Source organism: Leptodactylus fuscus, chromosome 5, assembly GCF_031893055.1.
Source record: "Leptodactylus fuscus isolate aLepFus1 chromosome 5, aLepFus1.hap2, whole genome shotgun sequence".
Classification (NCBI taxonomy): domain Eukaryota; kingdom Metazoa; phylum Chordata; class Amphibia; order Anura; family Leptodactylidae; genus Leptodactylus; species Leptodactylus fuscus.
Genome location: NC_134269.1, coordinates 67,371,811 through 67,398,952, shown reverse-complemented (window position 1 = coordinate 67,398,952; position 27,142 = coordinate 67,371,811). Strand labels below are relative to the sequence as shown.

At 41.1% G+C, this 27,142-nt stretch overlaps 1 protein-coding gene across 1 annotated transcript in view; it reads left to right on the top strand.

Annotated features, from left to right (window-relative positions):
* The window catches only part of FURIN (furin, paired basic amino acid cleaving enzyme), a 155,031-nt gene that overhangs the window by 73,202 nt on the left and 54,687 nt on the right, over nucleotides 1–27,142 (top strand). The window contains exons 3-4 of the mRNA XM_075273383.1: nucleotides 6,965–7,063; nucleotides 26,988–27,083. Coding sequence (XP_075129484.1) covers nucleotides 6,965–7,063; nucleotides 26,988–27,083 — 195 coding nt within the window. The remainder of the gene's footprint in view (nucleotides 1–6,964; nucleotides 7,064–26,987; nucleotides 27,084–27,142) is intronic.

The following is a 27,142-nucleotide window of genomic DNA, read 5'->3' as shown; positions in this document are numbered from 1 at the left end:
ATATAAATGAATGGTATGTATATAATATATCACCATGTACATTTTGAGCTTCCTTCTTAGATCTGTGCACATCTGTTTATGTGGAAGTCAAGTTTCTATTTTTCTTCCTCTTTTCCTTTTCGATGTAATAACTTTTTTGGCAATAAAGTGTAAGGCTGTAATCTCTCTGCTCCTCTGAGTGCTGGGTGATTGAAAGTCAGCAGGCACAGCTGTGGGATATGCTGGGAAATAGGAAGTGGCTGATATTTCATAAGGGTTGACATTGTAATACACTTAGGGGTCATCCTATACGCAGCCGTGATTTGATACTGTCTGATACAAACTTTTTATTGAGGCTGCTGTACTTGGAGAGAGGTGATGGAGTTTCCAGGAGGTGCCTGGAAAGGGAGTTAACTCCTTGCCTGCCGTGCACTTTGCGGTTTCAAACTCCTTGGAGGTTGTTAGGTTGGAGGTCCAAACTTTGTTTCCTACAGGAATTCTATTGACTCCACAAATAGGGCTGTGGATTTGGGAGGGGGGAGAGGGAGCTGCAGCTTTAAGGTAAAATTATTAAATGTTATAAAATTTATTAATTTTGTATAATTTTGCCGCAGCACTTATTGCCTATTTTACTTTCTTAAGAATTCAGGAACTTTTAGAAATGTTATCGGAGAAATATATCCTGTTCTAGCAGTCTAGGCGGCTGTATAAGATTAGACAGCCAATTCCTTTTTTTTCCTTCCCATTTCTTGACTAGTTGTTGCAGAGTCATAAGGCGCTTCAATGTCTTCCTGCTCTGATTTTGTCTGGGTCATGACTGTTCCGTCTGAAGGGACATTGAAGCCTTTTTTTGTGGTCTGTTTCTCTTCTGATATCACATTCGTTGGCTTTCACTTCTGACCATGACTGTCAGCCAATTATGGAGAAGCAATGTGGCAGACGACCGTGCGCCAAAGATATGCCGCATTTTTGCCCATCTACACCAAAAAAACTTGTATAATTGGTTAGAAAATCTCTCCTATATACAATTGCAAAATATGAAGCTTTCTGTATTGAGGTTTTTCCACTTTAGCTGCTGTTTTTTCTTCCTAGTTTCTTGTATCACATGCTTTATCACATTTTTCTTTGATCGGTTCTGCCTATTCTTCAGCTGCCTGATTCTTCTCTGACCTTTAAAAGCGCATAAACCTTCCAATCTTTCTTTGACCAAGTAAAGGCAGTTTCTTCTTCCCTAGTGCCGGAGACATCAATAATCTGCTTATATACAGATGTAACATAGGCACACCTTTAATGGCGTTTCAACAAACCTTATTGCTTATTCCTTATCATACATTTGGTTAATCTAAAAAGTCCACTGCAATTATCTATATGGTATATCTGTATGGGAGATGTATCAACTGAACATGGCTGAAAGGCTTTTACGTGTGTGTTTTTTTTTTTTTTTTTTTTTTTTTCTTCTGCTGGGGGTTAAATGGGCGCAGGGCTACAGTACCCCATCATGGCCACTGCACGCTGTACAGTTGCTAAACCCCACATAGCTAACCTATTATCAATATCAATTCCTTTCTTGTGTGAACCCCTTTAGTGGCACATTGTAAATTAACTGAAATTCTACAGAATACCGTTCTATTAGTATAGGACTCTTTAGTGTAATGTGGCATTAAGATTGGAATCTGAGAAGGATACAAATGTAGAAACAGAACAGCAACTGATCAAAACTGAGCTTTACTTGTATACAAACGTGTTAACCACAACTCTTTATGCCCAAACCCGGCCATCTCCATTATGTCTATTAACCTGTATAGTAACTGTCCATGTAAAAAGTTGAGACGCTTCAGAAATCTCTGCATACATGTTGACTGGACCAGTAGGTGTCTGGTTTTGACTGTATGTTGTTGTCATTAGCTGTTTTTTCGCAACCCACCCACTGGTATTTTACTATGTCTTGAAAGAATGCAACGTGATATATTCAGAATGGATTAAATTTTATTGCCCTACACTGCGTGGGTTATAACCACTGTACAGGGACTTGTATACAGACTATGGCGCATTAATCTGTCCAATGAACGAAGGAAAAAGATTGTGTTCATGTTCCATCGAATGCCAATAAACATCTAGGCACCAGGATAATCCACAATTTTGGAGCAGCATTTCTTTGTTGTCGAAGGTGCTTATTTATTCATGAACTAAATAATATTACATATATAAAACTATTACTTGTATAAACTATGAAATATATAAAAATGTAAAACTATTACTTAAAGTATAAGAATTCATTGACAAGCTCATGCCACTTTCCAGTAGGCTATATGAAACGACTACCTATATCCTATTCAACTCTTGGGAACCACATTATAACCACGGAAGTGTTCAGATATTATACCCTTCCATATTTAGAACGTAAGCCTGCTCTGCATATCCTAGTGTATATGCTTATTGGGGTATAATGAGAAATAACTTGTCCTTGTGTATATGCCATGCTTAAGGGTGGATTCCCACATGACATATGTGCTGGAGGTTTTACCCTCAGGTTTACATATTTACCGGGATCCTATCAGACACAATTTTTTGTAGGTACCACGTCGAAATGGCCTTAACAAAGGCTATTCTTCTCCTACCTTTCGTCGTCTTTTCCATGACGCCGTTCGCCTACAATCCCGGTTTTTCTCTGCCTGCAAATTAGCTCTCTCGCAGCACTGGGGGCGATCCCCAGTGCTCTGACAGCACTGGAGGCGTCCCCAATGCTGCAAGAAAACTCTCTCCAGCGCCGCCTCCTCTTCTTCAGCAGCGTCATCTTCAGCTTCTTCTTCCGGCGGTGTCTTGTAACTTCTAAGGCCTTGCGCATAGCAGATTGCGCATGCCCACAGGCCACGAGAAAATGGCCGCTTGCACAGTATTGTAAGCGGCCATTTTCTCGTGGTCTGTGGGCATGCGCAGTCTGCTCTGCCCGAGGCCTTAGAAGTTACAAGCCACCGCTGGAAGAAGAGGCTGAAGATGATGCTGCTGCTGAAGAAGAGGAGCTGGCACTGGAGAGAGTTCTCTCGCAGCATTGGGGATGCTCCCAGTGCTGCAAGAGAGCTAATTTACATACCGAGAAAAACCGGGATTGTAGGCGAACGGCGGTACGGAGAAGACGACGAAAGTTAGGAGACAAATAGCCTTTCTTAAGGCTATTCCGACGTCGTACCTACAAATAATTGTCTGACTGATATCCATAATGGTGAACAGTACAAAACAAGTAGTGAGATTGTTCAGCTCTCATCTATATACTACTGACCTTTTGTGAAAAACAAATATACTGTGGACCACATTTCATTCTTTTGTGGAAATGAGACTTGCATTGTGGTTTTATCCACTTTCAGTGTAGCAGTCCTGAAATCTATGGTGTATCTGCAGCACAATTCACATTGAACATGTGCAGAATTTGCGGCAATTTGTGAGATATGTGGACTTGTTATAAGGGCGAGTTCACGCGGAGTTAAGGGGCGCACATTCTGGCACGTATACACGTGTCAGAATGTGAGCGCTCAAAACAGATCCCATTAATTTCAATGCATCGTTATGGGCGTATAACGTATAATAGTGCATTGCAAAACGTCATGAAAAGGGATCACTTGTCTAGTCTGCACATTTTCTAAGTCCCAAGTGGCCACAATGTGAGATCAACATGTTAAGTGTATATGAATCAAACCAAGAGGAAAATGACAATAAGAAAATGGATGAAAATCCTGCTTTGGACTCCAAGATGGTAATGCAGGAGCCGGTACTAAGGCTACAGAAATGATTTTCATGTCATAAGCCATCACACTTCCAATCCCGCTGGGAGGGTCATTGCTTTCATTCCAGAGCCAGTAGACTATACCTTTTAGAGTCTGTGCCTGAAAGGGGTTATGGCCTGAAAGTGTAAAAGCCGCTCTGATTAAAACTAAAAGGATAGTGGACATGCTAAAAATAAATATCAAGCTTTTCCTATTGTCTGGTATTCACAGCGAATTCTATTCAGTAGAAGCTGCTGGAGAGCGGAGTTTGGCATTCGCTGCCCTTTCAGAGGGCTTGTTTATCTGTAGGTACAGCCGTGTGTATGGAAAGCTTTGATCGGTAAACAGTTCTATACGTCCTAGACGCATTAACGTACAGTAGAACATCCACAGAATAGATAAGTACATTAGCCTTCACTATTCAAAGCCTGTATATCTCACAAAAGGACGGAATCATTTCTGCAGGCGTAATTGCTCTTGTCCTTGTTTTCAGCCTCCTCCTCCTCTTTCCTTTTATTATAAAACAAATATAATTCGGTGATCAGTAAGTAAATGTACCAGGCAGTCTTCCGAAACTTGCAAGTATTCTCTGCTGGTGTCAGCCAGGCCTGTGTCATCACCGTATTGTTGAGAGATGTACCCTTGTGGTGTTCTGATGTCGGTATAAAAAGAGTTCTGCATGTGGTCATAAATTTTCGCCACTGCTTTTCCCCTCTTTTAGTTAATATTTATTACCCCTGTCACTTTCGAGAAGCGCGCCACTGTAGGAGTAGAGACAGGCATGGCATGTGTCTGATCCCATGCAACGCAGAGCAGTCATTGCCACGGCCGCCTATTGTGTTTTACTGAAGTGTATTTTTTTTTTTTGACTGTTTTACAAAGTATGGTCGCCAGCTCAGTCATTGAGGGGATGGCAGAGTGAATTATACCATAAATTCACAGAACTTCTCCAAGTCTTCATATATCTGAAGCATAACCTAGGCGAGAGAGAGCAGAATTTTTCATGCTTGGTTTTCTTTGCTTATTTTTCGATTTTTCTGGGAGCGGTATAGATAACCACGATAACTATAAGCCTGCTGCTTGTATCTGGGGCATGAAGCACAGGTTATATATCTCTTCTATCTGTAGATATATCAGAGTGAAGCATTGCATCTGCATCTAGCACTGCTCTGCTAGTGGGCTGACACTTGTTCAAAGGTACATCATTCTAGTTTAACATGTGTTTGCTTCACACTATATATAGGTGCCAGTGGTGAAATGATGCCTTGGGCTTCATTCACATCTGCATTGTTAGGTGGTTGTTACAGAAGCCGAGCAACAAAAATAACAAGAACAGGATCTGTTGTAAGACGAACATGATCAAGTGCCCAGTGGACCTCAATGACTATAAAGCGCTCCATGGGGTTTCCATGATGACAGTGGCCCAGCATTTTATTAGATATGCTACATGTTGTTGTATTTTGTCTAGCATTTTTATAGCAGAGGGCTCTGACACAGATGTGAATGAAGCCTTACTTTTCCTGAAGTATAAAAGTATAAGATGCTTAGAAGTGTGTGCCTTCAGAATCCCTCCTGAATACTAGATCTGGCAGGTTTGCAGCTTGTAATACAGCGACCGCGCCGCTCCATCAGAACATGAGCCACTCGCACAGAGAAGTTCTCATGTCTCATGGAGAGGGATCTCCTCTATGATGTCCAGATCTCCTAGTCATCTTTGGGAGACAGTCACTTTAGGAGTTTTTTGTTCTGCTAATATTACTCCATATTGGTCACAGTTGGCTATATTGGACTCTGTGACACAGGTTTTGAATGAATACTGTCTTTTCTAAGAAATTGCAATCCAACACTTGTACTTTTCCATATCCTCGAGAGTTTTCTTGCATTTGAGATGAGCATTGTGGCTACTCTTGAATATCGCTTGTTTCCACCTTAGTACGCACCCATAAATCTTATTTGTGCCCAGTCTCTCTCATTGTAGAGTAATGAGCACTGGCCTACACTTGGTTTTGGATTTTATTCTGGGATGTTTGGGATTTCTTGGATAATGTGTTATTCAGCCTTGGAGTATTTCTTGGAAACCCAGCCATTTCTAATAAAGATTCATTACTTTTCCAAGTCTTCTCCATTTGGAGATAATGGCTCTGAATGTGAATGAATAGAGTCCCAGAACCTTCAGGTTTTGTAACCCTGTCCACTCTACTCATCTACGTATACACTTCTTGTTGAAGCTTATGGTGACTGCTCTCCCTAAAGGGGTTATCTAAGATGTTACCTAACTTTATGAAGCTGGATCAGGGATTGCCGGTCTGGTTTGGACCCTGGGTCAGCCAACCCCATAATACAGGTAACTATCTGTGAACCTGGGGGGGTGGTGTACCCACCTGGGGGAGGTTAGGAATGGTCTTGATCACGTGTTCTGAGGTCCAAACCAGCCTGGGACCCCCAACTCCAGCTTCATATATTTGCTGAAATAATTAAGGTAAATTTTAATTTAATAAACTTACTCGGCAACCATTTTAATAAAATTTATAGTTACATTTAGATTTATAGTTACATTTAGATTTACAACTTTACCATAAAACTATGTGTTATGTAGTAGACGTGCCTTTGTTTTCTTGGCATTTGGTCTTCTCTAAATGAGCTGCAAGTGGCCAGTGGGCAGTTTTCCGCCTGCTAAGTGCTCACACTCAATGTTGTAGACCCTGCCCTGCACCCCCGCCCCATATTGGGCACTTGCAGCCTTACTTGCACATTTAAGGCCATGGAGAGAGATCTAATTGCCATAAACAAATACTTTTTTCATCTGCTTCTCCTCACTAGTAGGCGCTGTAATGAGTTTAATGGTCAGAACCTGACACTCACTTTAATTGAACCTGACACTCACTTTAATTCCATAACTGTGTGTACTGAGCTCATTCATCTAATGTAACTGTATAAAGTATTTCACAACTCTATTTCTGGTTGGGTTTTTGGGCACATTATGCATCCTGGTTGGAGTATCAGCATACCATTAGAGTCTATTAAGCATGTGCAGTATGATATGTGCACTTTGTATTCTCACAAATGAGCTGGTTTATGCACAGTCATTGCATTGACTACTTATGTACCATCCATTTAGGTGTAATAGAATAGGATATTTGTGTGTCTGACACATGGGGATGTAGGTGGGCACTGTGCTCCATAGATCTGTACATGTGTGGTAACCATTTTCCTATCATCTCTCCTAGATTTTTGGGGATTATTATCATTTTCACCATCGGGCTGTGGTGAAGAGATCCTTAACACCTCAAAGAACAAGACATTTACTGCTAAGCAGAGATCCTCAGGTAAGACTTTGGAAGGAAGCCTTGTGTTTTCTCAAAGTATTTTTTGTTGCAGGATTTGGAGGAGATGATAGAATATAATTCTGGAAAGCTGAAGAATAATTATGTTAAATATGCCAAATGCTGTGTGACTGGAACCTACTTAAGCGGGAGAGAGATAGATATAGATTTTTTAAAGCTGGCACACATATATAGCGTACACGCCTGTGTATACCAAGATCCTCAGTATGATTGCTCAGAGTACTACAGTACTTGTTCTCTTCATTTCTTTACGCCAGTCTCATTCGCTGGATCCAGGGCTGTGAGCTGCTAGTTAATCTGACAATTTGTTTTCAGACTCTGAGATTAAATCCGTGTGAGAGGACCCGGGGAGAACATGCTGAGGTTACTCTGGTTGGATTCAGATTGATTAACCTCAGATCTCAGCATGCTGGATAAATTGTGGTGAACGTCATATAATCATTGGCAATTGCCGATGTCTATAAATACAGGCGTCCAGTCTCTACTCCTGCACATTTATCTTCTGACCTTATTAGCCTAGACTTGGGCTCTGTTTACATTAGTCATGACTTTTATTAACAGAGCGATGATGGCTTTTCAAATGGACCCTAGCAAAATCAGACAGTTCCCATAGAGTTGTAATGGATTCATCAGATTTCTGGGGACATTTGAAGCAAGAATAACTTTTTGCTGTCAGAGTCCTCATAACCTGACAGCATAGAGGCCAGCTAGTGCGAGTTATTTATGGAAAGTCTGTCTGCAGGATCACACTGAGTAAACTAAACGCACTACATTTTAGGGTACATTGAAATTTGTATCTTTTTTGTGCGTCTCCTGCTCCCTTGCAGAAAAATCCATACTTTTTAGAAATATGTTAATCCTCTCACAAGCGCTACCTTGCTCATAATTTTTCTTGCAGTTGCCCAAGCTTCACTGTTAGGTTTTCATCCATTTGATTTTGACTGGCCGCATCACAGTCTCCAAGACATTGGGACTCTATTGCCTGCACAGTGCATTTCAATCCTGGAGCAGGTGCAGTAGAGATCTAATATTCTGCAGCAGCACAGGCGAATTTACTGCTCATGAGCCAGAACTCCATTGCATGACGCAAGCACAAGATCTGGCATCAGCCTGGATGTTGGTCAGAATCAAATTGCTGCAAATTAGCATAGGGGGAGAGCCATGACATTGCAGGTGCATATGTATATTTATAAAAGGAGCAGTAGGTGCACATCGAAAAGGTACCATTTTAATAGGTGTACTTGATAGAGGAAAAACAGGGAGACTTGCGCTCCAACTGCTAGACTTCTCACTCGCACGAATAAGCCCCGGAATCGCCTCCAAAAATACGGGGAGAATTCACTTGTCCCAAATGGGATGCCGTATTCAGAATATATGGAGCCCCTTTAGGCAGGGGCTGCATACGTCCGGGACGTCCGGTCATCACGTAGACCGACCGTGTGAAGCAAGAACCAATTTGGAGCGTATAGCTCCTATGTCTCGGGTGGTGCGCTCCTCTTTAGAAACTTGATGTGACACGCCTTGAAGTAGTTTCAACAGGCTTCTATCCATATACAGCACGCGTTTAATGCGTATAATGGTTATTTTCTTTTTGTTTTTAATATTGTTTTATGTAGATCTGATGAAGGGGTGCATGTTGCATGCCTGCAATCATACCCTGAAACGCGTTATCTGTATATGAATGAAAGCCTGTTGAAACTACTTCAAGGCGTGTCACATCAAGTTTCTAAAGAGGAGCGCACCACCCGGCACATAGGAGCTATACGCTCCAAATTGGTTCTGTTTTAATAGGTGTGATGCGCCTTACAATGCTGTGTGGTTAGTTTACTCTTTTAAAACCATTTGTGAATATTTTAGTAATATACTTAACCTATCTAGCTTCCTTTTAATACAAAACAGGCTGTAAAACAATGTGCTAAACATTGCCAGGGAGAGTCTATACCGTACACCAGTACTAGTGCAGTATGTAGAGCTGTAGCATTTACTACTTTAAATGGATGTATCTCCTGTTTTATACAACTTACTTTTTGCTCAGGAATGGTGGGGCTAGAGAAGTTATTCCAACTGTGTCAAAATTAAGGGTGCAGAGCTTATGGAAGGATAAAAATGAAATACTTGTTAAAGGTGGTGAAAGGTCCCCTTTAAATAAGAACCCCACGCAGTGGCATAACTAGGAATGGTGGGGCCCCGTGGCGAACCTTTGATATGCCCCCCACCGACGCCGAAGACCCCGACCCCCCCCCCCCCCTGCATTCCTGTGCGCACTATTATGCCCCATAGTTGCTCCTGCACACAGCATTATACCCATAGTGGCCCCTTCACTCAGTATTATGCCCCATAGTGACCCCATCGCCCAGTATTATGCTCCATAGTTTCTCCTGCACACAGCATTATACCCATAGTGGCCCCTTCACTCAGTATTATGCCCCATAGTGGCCCCATCGCCCAGTATTATGCTCCATTGTGGACACTCATTAACAAGTGGCGTCACTTACCGATCCCGGCCCCTGCCAGGATTGGTAAGTAAGTAGCGCCCATTACCGGCTGGAGAAACTCCAGCTGGTAACGGCCTATTTTTTAAAAAAAAAAAAAAAAAAAAAAGCAGCAGTAGCAGCTGTGGTCGGGCCCCCTAATTTCCCGGGCCCTGTGGCAGCTGCCTCCGCTTTTCCCCGGTAGTTACGACACTGACCCTACGTCTCTTGTACTTTGTATGTTGGCTTGGGGAAATGACTAGTTGAGGCTTAAGGCTGCAGAGAATTTTGCAATACATTGCAGCTATAAGTCTGAAGTTGGATACGTTGCAAATCAGCATGTTGGGAACAGAATCTACTCCTCTGTGCTTGATGTAAAGGTGGTCATAACCTTGGATAGATTTTAGCTAAATACTTGTTCTGGCAATGGCTATTTCTTCCAGCCACTATATACATAGGTGCTCATTAAAGTGTGTGTGTTCCCAATGGAAGAGTGGATTAAGCCAGTGCTAGGCAACGCTGCTGACACTTTATCACTGATGAGAATTGCACTTGTTAGATTTCAACATCCTTCTTTTCTCTAATATCTGGCATGGAGGGAGGTTGGCAGGTTCAGCGACCATTCATCTAATGCATGTGGGCACCATAAGAGAACATGGAATTGCAATTCCAGCATACTATATAAAGGGCACACACGGGCTATAACTTTCCAGCATTTATAAGGCACATAAACCTCCAGTCGTTCCAAAAATAAGCGCTGTTACAATTGTGTTCCTCGTGTTAATAGATGCACGAATGCTCTTGTAAAACCAGAATGCTCTTGTGGGAACGTGGTACATCGGTGGAAGCCTGCCACACAGATGGCGTGAGCCTGCCTGACATGTGTAATGATCTGTTTTAAGGATATTGGGAGTGCTCTTATTTACACTCACCCACGCTTCTTTGTCATCATAATCCATGGAGAAGTCTCAGACTACATCACATTAACTCAGCTGTCACTTTCACACTCCATGCGAGGGGTCAGGAACATTGATTCAGTTTATTTTCTGTAACTCCGTTCTGTTTTTGTGCTCTGTAATCCGCCCCCCTCTTCCTCCACTCACAGCGCTTTGTGCCCCCATAGTCCTGGCCAGCGGTTGTGAGCAAACACACAGACACATCAGACAGACCTCAGCAAGCATCTGTATTTATTTATTTGTAGATACACGTGTACTGTAAGAATCTTTTCCATTAGGCTGCCAATTTGTGCTGACTGACCTCTTCCACGAGGTCTCCATTCATCTATTTATAATATCCTTTTTTTTTTTTTTTTTTTTTTTTTTTTTTGCTCTCGCCAAGGCCGTGTGACTGTAATAAGTAATTTTGCTGATTAAAACAGACAATTCCTATCAGTTCTTGTTACACGGGGAGATTTTGCTTTGAAAAGCGGTTAAGATTTTTCCTTTTCCTCTCCAGCGTTCTCATTGAGCTTTTATAAGGAATCGGCCCATATAAAGTAATGGGAGAAGGTTTTTAATCTTTGTAACACTGTATCCTACAGGGAGTAGATAAACCGCAGGTAATCGCTTTCCCGTTTTTAACCCTTCCTTCTGTCTTTTCTAATGGCCAAAGTAACATTTTGGATCAATTTTTTTTTATCAGCCTATCGATGTAATTGACTCTTAGAAAAATGCAATCATCTTAAAGTAAAGGTCTTATTGATTTAACCGTTGTAGTATGTTTAACCGAGAGCGTATGTGTTTAATCTGGGACAAGCAGTCCCACAGATACTCATGTTTTTATGTATGATATCATAATTGCCGAAAGAATCTGTGCTGGGAACTAGAACATACTTTTATCTCATTAGAAGATGATTTCGGGATTCTTCAGCGTATAGATGGTTGACCGGGAAACGTCTGCATAGATGGAGCTGACAGTGCATTGCATCAAGGGTAGTAGAGCACTAGCTTGCTGCGGTTCATTTTCCCCAGAGAAGATCCATTTTAGATCCTAAAAGTTAGGTGTTGTCTTGGATCAGAAAACAAGTCTGTCTAGACCACCCCCCGCCCCACTGCAAAAAGTGGCACAAATCTATGGGGGGAAAAAATGAGCAAGAATAGTGGTGGTAGTGTGTGGGAATAGGTCATAGGCCCTTTTTCTAATTTCTGATGGACCATTTAAAGCTTTAAGAAAAATAAATAAGAGCTTAGTTGCCCATATAACTGTTCCCATTTCAGTACATAGCTGAAAGAGCTGTTAAGATTAAGGTACCCAAACACATTTGATCAATATTATCTGAATCTGAAGATATTGCTACAGCCAGTTTATATTTTGATGTGTGGTGCGTTGTTCCAGTGATCAAACACTTTGCACCTATCCTGTGGAACTGTAGGAATGCATTAAAATGGGACAAATGCTGCCGAAAATGTGCTTTACCTGTTCAGCTTCTTCTCTACAATTCTCCTGGTCAGTACAGGCAGAAAAATAACAAGGGAGGAATGGTAAGGGCCAGGATTCAAGTATAAAATATTCAAGGTAAAACAAGGACTGTGCTTCCCTTAAATATATTTGCAGTCCTCTGAAATGTTAAAAGATTGTCCCGCTCGCCCGAGAGAAGCCCAATAGATTGATATAATGTCCTCTGAGTAAGAAACTTCCCAGCTCTGCGCCTGGCACAGTAAAGAATTTCCCACTTTGTAATAGAATGTGTTCCATAGCAGAAATACATAAATCCCTTGTTTGCAGCATTTGCTGTATTTCACATGGCGATCAGACTCTTGATAGTGAGGAAGTCCCGGCCAGTAATATATACAAAGAGCATGAACTGAAAACTCAGCTACAGTAGGAAGACCTCACCACTGTCTTGTATACTTGCTATGAAAAGCTGGACCTTATGTTTGGAGAATATTCTGTGCACCTAGACATACAGCCACTCGATAACAGGAAAAGCTTAGAATGGAGCATGAAGCGAAACTTGCCAAGAGTCTTGAAGAAAAAAAAAAAAAATATATATATATATATATATATATATATATATATTATTATATTATCCTGTAAGCCACTCACTCCAGTAAAAAGATATAATTTGTTCTATGGTGGTTCTTGTTTTTTATATGCAACATTAATCATACCTGAAATTTGGATATAAGATGTTAGAAGTTACCTGGGATTGGAAAAGGGTCTAAATTCCCTCTTCCCTTCAAAATTGTGTCACTTTTGTCCATGCGCTGTGTGATATTGCACGGTGTTTGGACCAAAACGGATGTGTTTTCATAATCCTATACCACCCCCCTGAACTTTTTTTTTCCCTCTAATGGAATTTTAATACCTTTTGTAAAGCCATAGGGCATTGTTATTTCCAGCTCCTCTGCAATCTGTTTCAGCAATTTGGAAATGTGGCCCAATACATTAGGGGAAAGTAATGTGCAAAACCTCAGATGTACAGAGTCATTTAACGTCTTCTGCAGCGCCATAATGTCATTTTTCTTCGTGCCTTAGTTACCATGCGCTACTGCTTCTTTTTATGTTACGCCAGAACATAAATTATGGAAAAATTATTTCCTGCTTGAAAGAGAAACGCCAAACACCCCTGTAGTGCTTCTGGTTCTCTGCCTTACCTGCCATGGGACTATGGCCAGAAATATTAGACTACATGACACAAGAAATGACATGGCGCCTTCCTATCTCCAGGCTTGTAGTTCTTTCATACCAGTAATTCTGTGTCATGTGGGTATAATAGTAGACCAGTTCCCTTTACAAAACAGACATTCAGCAGAGTACGCAAGATGGTAGATCAAAGGGCATCCCACAAAAGTCCTTTGTGCCTCTACTCATTAGATGTCCATGGATGAGACAAAATGTGACAGAAGTGCTGGTGGCTGCATCTCCGCCGCAGGCATTAGCGACATGTTGTAAAACTGCAGGTTTTAATGGGCTTCAGCATGTACTTCTAAAGCTGTGTGCCTCTCTTCAGACAGAAAAATCTTCTACTAAAGTGATGGTACTACAGGGGCTTGTATACTTTTAGAGCGCTTTATTAAGTGGCTTGTTATAACCATCTTCACCGATATAAATATGCACAATTGGCCAACCTTGTAAAATTACATATGCTGGAAGGTGACCCCTACTAAGGAGTTAGAACAATTGTTATATGGATGTGTGTCAGCATGAGACTACCTGTCATCTTCACGTACCATTAGTTACTGATCCACCTGTAATCCACGCACAAAGTATAATGCCCCCATTAGGGACAGCACTGGGGGCGTCCCTAATGCTGCGAGAGAACTCTCTCCAGCGCCGCCTCCATCTTCTTCAGCAGCGTTCTCTTCAGCCTCTTCTTCCGGCAATAACTTCTAGGCCTCGGGCAGAGCAGACTGCGCATGCCCACAGGCCATGAGAAAATGGCCGCTTGCACAGTATTGCTTCCTTGTGGTCCCTACACATTATATCCCTCTCAGTGTCTCCACATGGTAAAATGCACAAAAATACTTGCCTCACCTGGTTCCTATGGAGCTGTTTATGGGTCCACTCCTGTGATTGCGGTCAACTGTATTGAGGCGCAATGTCATCATTACTTCACACCTGCCTGAGTCCAAGATGCCGACTTTGTCAACATGTTCATGTCTTCAGGACACAGAAATAGTTTGAGTTGAAGCCGCGATACACAGACCACCTCCTGTGACCTCATTGGAAATCCAGGACCTGAAGCAGAGAGTATTTGGTAGTATCTGCCAATCTAAAGCCATACGTTGGCCATTGGCCCCAATATAGGCTAGAACAGTACTCTATATGGCACATACCACCCAAGTGTGTGTGCTTGTGGCCTCTGTTGGTGGCCTCTGTTGGATGATCCTGGACCTATAACAATGTCCAGTAAACTCTACGTATGTAAATATGTGTCCCTCTTCTCTACCTGGAATTGCTGATAAAAGGAAGACCATACAATGTAGCTGAGTTACGTAATGTGGATACAAAATAGTTTTGTCGCTTAATTGAACTTAAAATCTTTACATTGACTAAATGGACACTAAAACATAAAAAATATAGCCAAACAAAATAGTACACAAATCCTACCATTACTAATGTTGTAATAAGATCGCAGTAGTAAAGCAGTGCTGTCCTTTTATATGAAATAATAAAAACCTAGTTAAATGCCATTATACTGCTACTTAGTGAGTCTGGATTTTTTTTATTTTTCATCCAATTGCTCTTTAGCCCAGCATATTGGTTGAGTTGCTGTTAATAGTAGCCTCCATGCAGTGCAGCTTCTCTTCTACAAGTAAGTCTCCATCCCTTCCCGGCGCATCCAGCTAGCTGCAATCATTTCATACATCGTTGCCGCTCCCATGACTGTATCCAACAATAAGCAGAACTGTTCTGCCTGACTTGCTGGCACTAGGAAATAAAAGATGTGCACGGCACAGTAATGTGGATGTAATGGCACAACACTGAATCCTCAGCTCAGTTCCCAATGGGAAAAGTAGCTTACAGTCTCTTCTGGAACATGCATCTACTTCACAGCATTAATATTAGACTGTGGCGCTGAAAGGTGAGGATTTCATCGACTCGTGTATAAAGGGTCTAATGGAAAATTCTCCTTTAAAAGAAGTGTATATAATAAAATATAGATGTACATTGCATTCCTTGTACCCAGTTAAGATGCTTGTTTATATGGTTTTTATAAAAAAAAATTAAAAAAAAAATTTGCATGTGAAGTTTCTCATCCCCAAAAACGGTGAGTCCCTACCCATTCACTTTGGAGGTATTGTAAAAAAGCAGCATTTGGTTTTTTTTTCCACATTTGTTTCTACATCAGTATAAAAATGCTGAGTTTTCAGAACGTGGGGCTTCAGTTTAAAGGGGTTTTCTGGGGGGAAAAAAAGTTTTTTTTTTTTTGTTTTTTTTTTGTTTTTTTTAAACGGCCTGTTAGATCTATTAATGAGTTAATAAATGCACCCATATACCTCTTTCAGTGTTTTGAGTGACTTCTGGGTGTCTCTGGGAGCTCCTGTTATCTTCTGCGTTTGTTTATAGGGTTCAGCCTCCTGCTATGTAACTTCCACACTACCTCCCTCTCGCATCACCCCCCCCCCTTCTCCCTCCCATATATACCCTCACTGTCTTTCTAGCTATCCCGCCCACTACTAGCCCTTCCCACCTATGCAGCCTAACCCCTGACCCCAATATATATCTCCTTCCTTCCTTCCTTCCTTCCTTCCCTCCCATCTTCCTCCTGCAGGACGGCCCCTCCTTCTTATCTGACTGCTGGTGCGCACTCTTGTCCCAGTGCTGCAGCGACAATCCACCTCTACTGCTCATGCGTGGGAGCTGCGCAATAGAGGTGAATTATCGGCAGCAGAGTGCAGTGCGGTGCTGGGAGAAGCAGCGGCAAACAGAAAAGAAGGAGGAGCCGTCCTTCCCGCAGAAAGAAGTCTGGACGATAGGTATGATGGAGTGGATGGAGGAAAGGTGTGTGTGTGTGTGTGGGGGGGGGGGGGGGGTGGAGTTGTGACATACCGTTTTCGGAAACTGAGAAACTTATCATCACTGGCTAACCAGCAAATGTCCCTGAGGTAGTCACATGACTGCAGCAAGCATATGGGTAAATATGCATTTTTGATTTGTTATTTAGAAAGTAGGATGGGGGAGGAGGGTTAGATTAGTGTAGGGCTTTCCACTTATCCAGGACAATCCCATTACGGTTAGGGCCACATGTGTAAACACAGCAAGCAATCTACCGTTTCAGTGTAGTGGATGGGATTTAAATGAATCCCATTCACACACAGATTTAAAAAAAATAGTGTTGTGGTGCAGGTTTTGTCACTATTTTCAGCCTCTGCAGTGCAAAGCGTGAAAACCCACAGTGAATCTAATTGATTCCAGCTGCTTTTTGCTCCACTGTGAGAAGAGATTTGCAGCAATCCCACCGTGTGTCTATAACACGTAATAAATGTGGAGGTGCAGAGCATGTTGGTCAGTTCTGCCTCCTACATTTGGCTTTGGAAATTTGCCAACGTTTTTGCGGCTGCTTATATAGTGCCAAAACGTTCAGTAGCACTGTAGAGAGATTACCACTCACATCATCCTTTCACCATACCCCCTCCCCCATATGAGGCACATTTTCTAATTCCTTATTTCAAGCACCCCAGAACACAGATACCTAGCTAGATATTATATAATGCACCACTGAATTTTGGTTTGTTTCATCATTCGTCAATCCTGTTTGGACAGCGTACAGTTACAATAGCAGAATGAGACAGGATGGCATTAAGACAAAATCTACGATATGTGATAAAGTTCACTTCCACTGAGCTGGCTTTCAATGTCTGTTACTTTACAATGTATTGCCCATCTCCACCACAGTAAATGCCTACAACCTCCATTCAGATGTTACCTTTGGTCAGAAATGAACCTACAAACCCACTGCTACAAGGTGCCCAGGGTGTTGCCCCTTTTGGTGATCTTCGTTTGGCATGGTTGAGAATGATGGAGGATGGACCTTACAAGTGTTTATTGGGGGGATACTGGCTTTGGCTTTAGTTAATTGCAATGTTAATTTAGTTAATGGAAATGTTCAATGGAGAAAAATGAAAATGGAGCCTGAGCAAAGAAACAGAAGGTTAAAGATGATGAAACACAAAATCCTGATGAAGACTTGAATTGCACAATTTGACACGGACTCTGACCCAAAACTAGACACCAGTCCTGGGAAAAGGACTTCTGAATATTCTATGGACGTGCATTCCAGTTAACTTTTACACTACATCCAGAAGTGTTTGTGTGCGGAGGTTGTGATGTCAAAAGTTGATGACCCACAACCTAAAATTACCCTTGTTAGTGGAAATGTTGCCTGTGACGTAAGTGATCATAAGAGGCTCTTAGCATGTCTTCTAAGACCCATTGTTGACGAACTATTCTTAGCTCTATCACAATGGTAAACTGTTATTCCCAAGATGTTCCACTTGGTGTAGGGCCATTTGTAGAGACTTCTGCTAGCCCCTGGCAAAAGGTCGTGTGTAAAAGGCAAGTATCAGTCCTGTCAGGATGAATGTGGACTTGTTGTCCCACATACTTGTTCCTAGTTTCTGAGCCTTTGGCCAACATTCTTCAGACTCTTCCCTAACCACATAAAAGATCCCAGCGGTCCCCATCCTACTGCTAGCACGCAGTGGTCTTGCTTTAGGTTACATAGCTAATCGGATGTAAAAGTTCTCGTACTCCATTTTGTTTGGTGATCCTTTCACTGCAGTGCATTTGGTAAAATTCCTCTAAGTGACCAGTATATATTCAGTTTCTGATAATTCACTTTGTATACCGCAGACTTTATTTATCGCTAGGGTGACAGAACTTTAGTAATGTAGCAATGCTTTTGCAGGCTTGCAGAAAACACTCTCTAGTAATAGATTGCATTCATATGCAAAGAATGTGTACATTCACTGAAGTATGGGGGAACGATTTTCCTCTCTCGCTAATGTAGCGCCACAATGTCATTTATTTTACGTTGTTCGCATTTCTTGTATTTCCCTTGTTAAACAAGTTGTTTAAGTGGTCACAACATGTAAAACGCCAGCTTTTTATACAATGTATGGCTCAATGGCTCTTTGCTAGAACTTGCATGTAATACATCTGGCAATAAAGGAACATTAAAAATATTGATGGGAATATTATTAAACCATATTCAAAGTGGTTGTCTTTTCTAACGTCAGCGATGAAATTTCTGTTGGTTTAACCTAATCCTCCTAGACTGATTTTGTGTGTGTGTGTGTGTGTGTGTGTGTGTGTGTGTGTGTGTGTGTGGCAAAGACTAAATAGAAGTCAATATATAAAGAACTCTAGATGTATCCCATGAAATTAGCGGTTTTCCCCTTCCTACTCCCAATCCGGGACAGGTGTGCCCTGAGGTCTGTGAGGCAGCTGGCTGCAGCATAAGCCCTACCCCACTGTTCTGTCAGCCAAAAACAGGACTGTGAGTTTGGTTTCTTATTGCAAGGCCCTGTGCTTTCAGTCATTTGTCAGTCAAAATGAAAAGTGCAGTGACCAAATGTACAAGTCTTGCAGATGGGTGTACAGCTGCCCAGCACTTTGGGTTTTTTCCTACTCTCTTATTTAATTGCTGGAATTTATCAGTAAAGTCCTGTCAATGGCAACAAACCTTTAGATTTGATTTCCAATTTTCACTTTTTGAGCATGAACATGTGCTTTGTGAGTGTGCTAGCTGTGTTTTATATAGCTGTCAGACCCGTGAGGTTGCCCAGGCTCATTGCATTAGGTCCATGGAAGCTTGGTCGGCAGTCGCCATTTTCCTACGGACTCATTGCTTCACGTATTTATGCACATTTAGCCTTGTTCTGTGAATGCAGATCATAACTATAGCTTATTTTGCGGCCTTCGCCTCCTCAGCTTTCCTACTTTTTAGTAACTTTAAAAGTTACTGTAATAGATTGTATGTATATTTTTGCTTTCCGTTAAAGTTATATGGTTCATGGCAATAAATGGCCAGATTATCCCGCCAAGGGCAAAAAACCATCTGCAAGGAGTTTGTATGTTCTCCCCGTGTTTGTGTGGATTTCCATCCCATATTCCAAAAAAGACATACTGATAGGGGGGAAAAATGTACATTGTGAGCTCTATGTGGGGCTCCCAATCTACATTAAAATAAATAAATAAATAAATGGCCAGATTAGATGGGTTATGTAGAATTTGGGTCTTTATTGTCCACTAAAAGTACCACCAGTGATTTCAGAAGAGCCATCAGTATCTGCAGCAGATGTATTGATGTCATTAGGGTATGAATGGGATTTCCCACTAACTCTGATCTCTTATGTAAGTATTTCACCACTCAGAAGGTCCTTGAGAGTCCTTGAGCCCTGTGTGGATGGATTAGGATTCATGCACAACCACTTCTATTGATCTACTGACCAATTTCTTTGACCCCTCATAAAATCACATTTTCTTATTCTAGTTATATTAACCCTATTCATCTTTTGTTTAATAGCCTAATGGTCTTTTGCCCTCCACCAACACAGCCATCTTACCAGAGAAACCTTTGGATGCCTTTAGCAGTCCCAGATCTACTTAAACACGCTCACACATATAGAGTTGATATAGTGCGAGGACACATTAATATGTTAAAGTAGATCTTTTCCTAGGGGACGAACATACTGTGATTAAAATTACCAGAATAATGCATTTTAATATTCAGCTATAATTTATAGTCCTGGCAATACATTACCATAATATCCAAGCAGACTAGTTTTGCTCTTGTCTGTTTAAACCTTTGGGGTTTTATGTGTGTTAAGACATAAACTGCTCTGTGTTTCAAGTGCCGGGCCAGTCATCTGGGGGTTTGAGCGCTTCCTTTTTATTAGTATGTGAAGGAGATTGGAGTGTCATCTGTCACTTTAGTGTCTATAAAGCAAATGACTCTTCCTTCCAACAAACGTACTTTGTCTGATACCCTCACGCACTCTTGAGTCATTGCGCGTCTGATGAAAACTTAATGGCCTTTCAAATGTGGCTTTAATTTTGGAAGTTTATCATGGTCTGTTTTGCTGAGCTCGGCAATGAAAAGCTCATCTGATCATCACAAGTCTGAGTTAGCCTGCGGGAGGTTGTCTGAGTGGGCAGCTTCTGTCTCAAGGAACGCCAGGCTCACTGAAGGGCCCTATCCATAAAGTTCTGGTGTAAAATGAAGCTTTGTTAGCAGGGTCTCCTCACTCTTGTACTTCACTTGTTTGGAGGTTAATTGTTAGTAAAAAGGAAGAGTCTGGTGAAATAGACAAGAATTTGTAAGATTGTGTACCAACAGTAATATGTGCAGTATTAGAAGTGTGGATCAGTATTTCCACAATCTAAAACCTAAGGCCTCATGCACATGATCAGATGTCTATGGGAACCTTAGGAATGTTTGGAATATAACATCTAGTCCTAGATCCAGAGCTGTAGAGTAGAGGTTGGAGTCAGAGGTGGTGGAGAGTAGACGTTGATCATTTTATTCTGAAGCCAGATTCACTAACTTCTTCTGTTTGTGGGGTCTGCTTGTTCAGCGTACATGTTAATTCCAAATGTGAATGTGTTGTCAGTACAGAAAGGGGAATAAGCTGTTGTCAAACTCCTTTAAAGGCTGAGGTACGGCCAATCTGACATGCAGATGGACATGGGTAGATGGCAAAACCAGATCAGCCTTATTGGATATTTTAATTGTTAATCTTGATGGTGGGATTGTTCACACGATCAATCCCATAAGCAATCAGATGGCAACATGATTTCTATCCAAAATCTAATGTGTATGGTTGGCTTCAGTATAATATGCATGGCCTCCTTTTTACTACGATGTGCAAGTATGTTTAACATCTTCAGCTTGTCTTGATGCAGAATTTCTGTTTTGGTGTTTTGGATGCTAAGGGTTAAGGCTAGTTTCCTAGAATACTCAGCCACATGATCACCTCTAAAGTCTGGTTTTGTTTTACCAATAATTTCCCGAGAGATTTGCTGCTTGGAGATCATCATCATCCTCCGGGAAGCTCCTGGATGAAGGGACTGCAGCGTGCTGGAATTTATTAACAATCTGTTATTTTGCCCTTCTTTACTGTGGGCGTTGTGTGTTTTTGTCCCCCCCCCCCCCCCCTACCAATTTGCTTTGGAATAAAGGGATACAATCTGTGAGTTTGTGTGCTATATATATATATATATATATATATATATATATATATATATATATATATATATATATATATACATATATATATAATATATTTAATATAATATTCTATCTATTTATATTCATGGCTAATTGAAGTGTGTTTGTCACGTGTATATATAATCTATAGCACATATGTACATACACGATTTGTGTGTTTGTGTTGGCAAACAAATGGTGGAATGCAATGTTAGCTATGGGCTGGAAATGTGAAGGTCTTCTTTTGAAATGAAGAGGTTTCATGCATTTTACTCATTGTTTCCATGGTAATGAAAATGTTCCATTTTGATCTATAAATCACTATTCATCTTAAGACCTGAATATTCTTTATTTTGTGTGTGTGTTTCCTTTTAACTATGTTATATCAGAATGGATGTTGATATTGCCTTAGCTGAGCATCAAAGTATGAAGTTAGAGATGCTACGCTTGGGAATACATCATTTACTCTCATTAGATTTGGTGTTTTCAGATCAAAATTGGCTTAAAATGTATCTTTTGTATTCTAAAACTTCATACATGATTGTAACATGTCTGACATTTTGATCAGTGACGGTCCAGGTGGTTGGTCCACCCTAATCTATCACTGAAATGAAAGGGCAGTAGCAGACGTTGTGGCCTTTTTGGATGTGATTGGCTTTAGACTACATGCACATGATAGAGTGCGGGGGGAGTTGGGGTGATTTTATAGTGGAATGCGCTCAGGTGACATCACATTGTTACCGGAGTGCTCGCTGTTCCTCATTAATTTCTATGGGCTGAGGGGGTTCCATGCCGATGCCAAAGAGCAGGATGAGACCTCCTCTGGGGCACAGTGCTCACTTGAGTGTTTCTGCTCTTGTGCTTGATGTTGGCTCCACATCTGCCCTCTCCGGACTAAAAATTCTGACCAAACATATTTTCATTTGTTTCGTGACCACCTATTTTATGTTTAAAAATTATTTTTTAGTAGCCCTTACGTGGTGCCGTGCCAAGTAACAATCTGGTGGTGCGGATAAGTGCAAATTGTATAGGGACTTATAATTTTAACAATTGTTTGTCCCCATAAAGCCCAATGGTTGCTAGATATAACAAGTGTTATCAGGTTCATGTCAGTATATGATTTATTGCAAGAGATATTTGTGTATCTGCAGCCGATTTGTTGACCTCAATGGGCTTTTAAAGAGTTTTCCCACTAAAAAGAAGCATTTATTGACTTACAGAGAATCAGCCCATAAGTAGGAGACTTGTCTATTAAATGTTCCCATTCCTTATAGAGAAAGCGTGAGTCTTGCTCTCCCTACCGCCATAGATGGATCAGCAGTACGTGTATATTAACTTACCTGTATGGGTTGCACGCTGGATTTACAGGCTTTTTCTAGAAGACTTGGCATTATTTGTACCTGAAAGCATTGCCTTCTTCTTAAACTACGGTATATACCTTTTATCCTGTGCTGCTCATATAGGGTTGTATGGGAGACCTAACCAAGCAGGTTTAACAGTACGCACTTTTGGGTATTCTATTAAATGGCCATTGAGAACATAAATAGTTGTGCTGTTTTATATTCCCGCTCCCTGTTTAGCCCTCCGTTGTGATTTGGTTTGGCTCACGCCTGCAGTCGAGCTTCTTACCACATAACACAGGATACACTTGATAAATTCTCATCAAAGTTCTCCGACTCCAGCGTGCAGAGAAATTTACTGACCAGGCTGTCAGACACAGATGAGCTGGTATAGTTAGTGCCTTCATTTCTCTTCTTCATTGCCGTTTCTTTCATTCAAATGACTCTATAAATGGAAGTAGTTTATCTGCAGCCCTCACAAAGAACAGCTCTTTTTATCTCCATGCAAGTGGATGGTATGCTTTCCTCCACCTTGCACCATTGGGGAGACAAATAAGTGAAGTATTGTCCTGGAACCGTGCAACATGAATTAAAGATTTGCCTTGCTGCTATGACCTCACATGACCATCATTTGTGTAGAAGGACACATTCATTGTCCTCCATCCTTCTCCAAACCTTGGTATAGTCCTGCTCTTCTATAGCTTTTCATTGGAATAACCGACAAGTCCATCAATTCATAAGATCCAGATTTCTCTTACTGAAGTAACAGACATTATAATGGGGATGATTACCTCTACTTCAGATGTCAATGCCAAAGCTGCATAAACACTTACTACTATTATATAAGGCCGCTACTATACAAATTCCTTCCCCACAAGTACACTGTCTACTTATGAAACAAGAGCTGTAGCTTTTATCTCGGATACGAGCATTACTGTCAGAAGATTCTTTTTTTTCCAAGCTAGTAGAATACAGAGTTTGTAAAGGATGAAAAAACACAAGGTCTCGTGTGGAACAACTTGACCGACCTGCAGAGCCCTGACGTCATCTCCATGAAATATTTTTGAAATGAAAAATCTTGACACAAATGGTAAGCTAGGACAGCTTGCCCTGCAGAAGTATGCAACCTCACAAATGCTGTTGTGGGTGGATAGGCATGAATCCCTGTGGCACTTTCATAAATCCTATTGAAATCCTTCCCAACAAGAAGGTAAAGCTTCTCCGTATCATCATTGTTAGAGCGCCAAACTTCAGGGAAACCTTCAAATGCACTCAGAAGGGGAAAAATAATCTTTTCTGGATAAAAGTAGAGGTGAGTTGTGCCTCTAGTTGATAAGTCAAATCTATAGCAATCATTCAAACAAACCTATCGAGCTCCTTATAGTGATAAATAACATTAACCTACAAATATGACATACAGAACACTAGTCTTATGAAAATGGAACAGTTGGTGCACTGGAATGAGCCTCACCCGGGAGCCATATGCATGCTGCTCAAGTAGACTGGTACATATCCTAAAAGGGGAGTATCAACTATTTGTGCATGGAGTGGCCCAGGCGGACGATGGTAGGGGTCTTAGAGGCAAGAGGCCCCTCCTGTAGTGCACAAACTGCCCTGTAAACCTAACATTTCTACGTTTTATTTTGATTTTTAAAATCTCCAAAAGTGAACTACATAACAAAGCTAACTATTAAAAGGAATCCATTGAAGAACGTTTGTTTATTGCACGTATGCTGTATTTGGGATAGTACTCTGTTCTAGCATATCTCATGCAAAGCAAATGTAGCAATGGCATCCAGTTCAAGCAAATGTTTATTGATGAACTGTCTCTAATCTAACAAGTTATCACCTTTGCAGTAGCTGAAACTTTCACAAGTTTGGCCCCTTGATTGAGAGAGTCCCAACTATTCAACAGGGTGAAAACTTTGGTTTGAATGATCACTTACATTTCAAAAAAATTACTAATTTAATAGAACATGTGGTTCTTGACCAATCCGTTTAATAAAAATGTTGCTGTTTTCGGTCTGAAAACCTCTCAAGTTCCTGCCACTAAGTTTCTCCCATTTTCCTAATTTGTTGTTCAGTTCCTGTTACTAGGGAAGAACAGTATGCGGAGGCGCAGATCTCTCTTCAATCCCTGCATGCTTACGCAGCGATCTGCTGCTCCGTGCTCCTTGTCTGTACGCTGCTCAAAGAGGAGAAGAGAGACTTTCTACTTCTGACTAGCTGCTTGTGTTATTGCTGATGGTTTATTGATTACATACAGTAAACCACTTTCATAGCCTAGATTTGTAGTCTAGCATCCCTGCATCTTCTATATACGGTACTTTGGGCTTTTCCCATGTTTCATTGCCATTTTACATTTACTAAGAATTTAATGTAAAGAATCCATTATTGATAATGGGTAGGTTGCAGACCGCTCTATAATGTACACACAACCTGTCTGAAAGACAAATGGAGAATGTGGTGCAGGCATGATGAGGATATTTGCAGCAAACTGATAGGACTTCTTGTGTGAAGTCTTATACAGCAAGGAAAGAGAATGTCCAGCAAACCCTAAAAATATTTCAACTTTTGATAAAAACTCGTGTTTTTTTATTTCACCATGACAATGTTTTTTTTGAGGCAACATTTCTCAGAATGCTGCTTCAAAAGTTGAAAGCCCATATCTCTGTAAAACATCACTGTTAGTCAAAACTATGGTCATGTGCATGGGGCCAGTGTGCCCCGAGTTATTACAGATCTGTAATAATGGGTAGCATATGGACCCATTCATTTCTATGTCCTTGTGCATACGGCCATGTGGGGGCTGGAGGACTAAGCTGCGAAACATGGAACTGGTCCTATTGTCTGGTTTTGTGGCTTAGTCGGTCTGTTCCATTGATGGAGTGCATGGATCCTCACATGATTATGGTCATGTGCATGGGAGCTATGCGTGATTATGAATTTATATCCACTAGAACAAAGGGCTCGTCCATGAAATATATATCTTCAGACCAACCATCCAATCCTATTCCAGCCGATGGTGATCAAATATGATCCCTTGTTCCTGGCCCTAATGGCAGTGTACTTGTAAGCACCTCTGGCTGATACTTAAAGGTATAGTGGTCACAAGTTGTTTAAGACTCTTAGTGGAGACTTCAGGGATTGTGTTTTCATAGCCTATCAGCTAAACCAAATTATAATCCTTTTGGTTATGACTTGGCTCCCTCGGTTAGAATATAGACAAGTCTTTCTTACTTGTGGTATTGTTAAGAGAAGCTCAGTGCCAGGGCATACACTTGATAAGCCGACCTGTGGTGGAATCCTTGCAGTTTGCTGTTTTATACAGTACTGAATGTACTTTCTTTACAATTGTAAGAGTTCCAAAAACTTTCAGGACCGCAGGGACTTCAAATTCCCCTTCCTCGCCCTAGTTTTATGTCAGCAAACTACAGACTGCTTATTGACTAGCCGGTGTTTGCTGAGGGGGTCTTTGTAGAGGATATAAATTCTCTGGAGCTTCCCCGCTATTTTAACGGAACCTTTTTTTTTTTTTTTTTTTTGCTACTGAAGAGTAATTCTGGAAATCTGTATAAATCAATAAATTGCTATATTTGTGTAGGTTGAACAAAGCCCTTAAACTATAAAGGAATTTAGTTTTAGTTTGTGCTGAGCCGAGTTATTGAATTTTTGCAGGGCACTTCTTTCTGATGACTATATTGCACTTTTGAGATGCATCTCTTTAGTTTTTATTGAGAGCGCTGCTTTTTCTTTCTGGTATTCTTCTGTTTTACCAAGGCATTGTGTGTTGAGGATTATTTTATGTCTAGTGCTTAATATCTTTTATAGACAACAAAAAAATCAGGCACTAAAAAGGGTTGGCCCAAGCTTTAATGTTATTCCCTATTCACAGGATAGCATTGCTTTGACCCCCCCCATCACAGAGATCATGAGAACAGAATAGGCACAGCTATTCCAACTGGCTCCCCCAGATGGGGAAATGGGACCCTGTTCTCATGATTGGCTGGGGCCCTCAGCATGTTATAGCCTATCCTGTGGATGACGAAGTAACATAAGCCTTTGGGCCCTTTAAGATAAGCTTGCCTAAAGGTGCAAATAGCAATTTTGGAGCATATACTTTGTGCCATTCCCCTGTCAATTCTTTATAGACTGCCACAGGGGTGTATCCCCAGTTTCCTATTGCCAGCACTGATTAGACAGTGTTAGGTACACCCCTAACTGGTAACGCCTCCCCCTCCCCCTCCCCCCCCTCCCAAACTTTAGTAGTAATAAAGGGGGAACAGAAAAACCTAAAGTTATATGAAACGTGCTTTATGGGGAATAACGTATTCACTAAAGTACTATAGACACTATATCTATATTAGACTCTGCCTTCAATGATTACAAATGAAACCCCAAAATCCACCCTCAATAAATGTGATTTATTTTCTCTTTAGGTACACTGGGCAGAACAGCAGGTGGCAAAGAAAAGAAGGAAGCGAGATATTTTTACAGAACCCACAGACCCCAAGTTTCCCCTGCAGTGGTATTTGGTAAGTGTTTTACTATCCGATCATATTTTATGGCTTGAAAGGCTAATTTCACAGTGTGA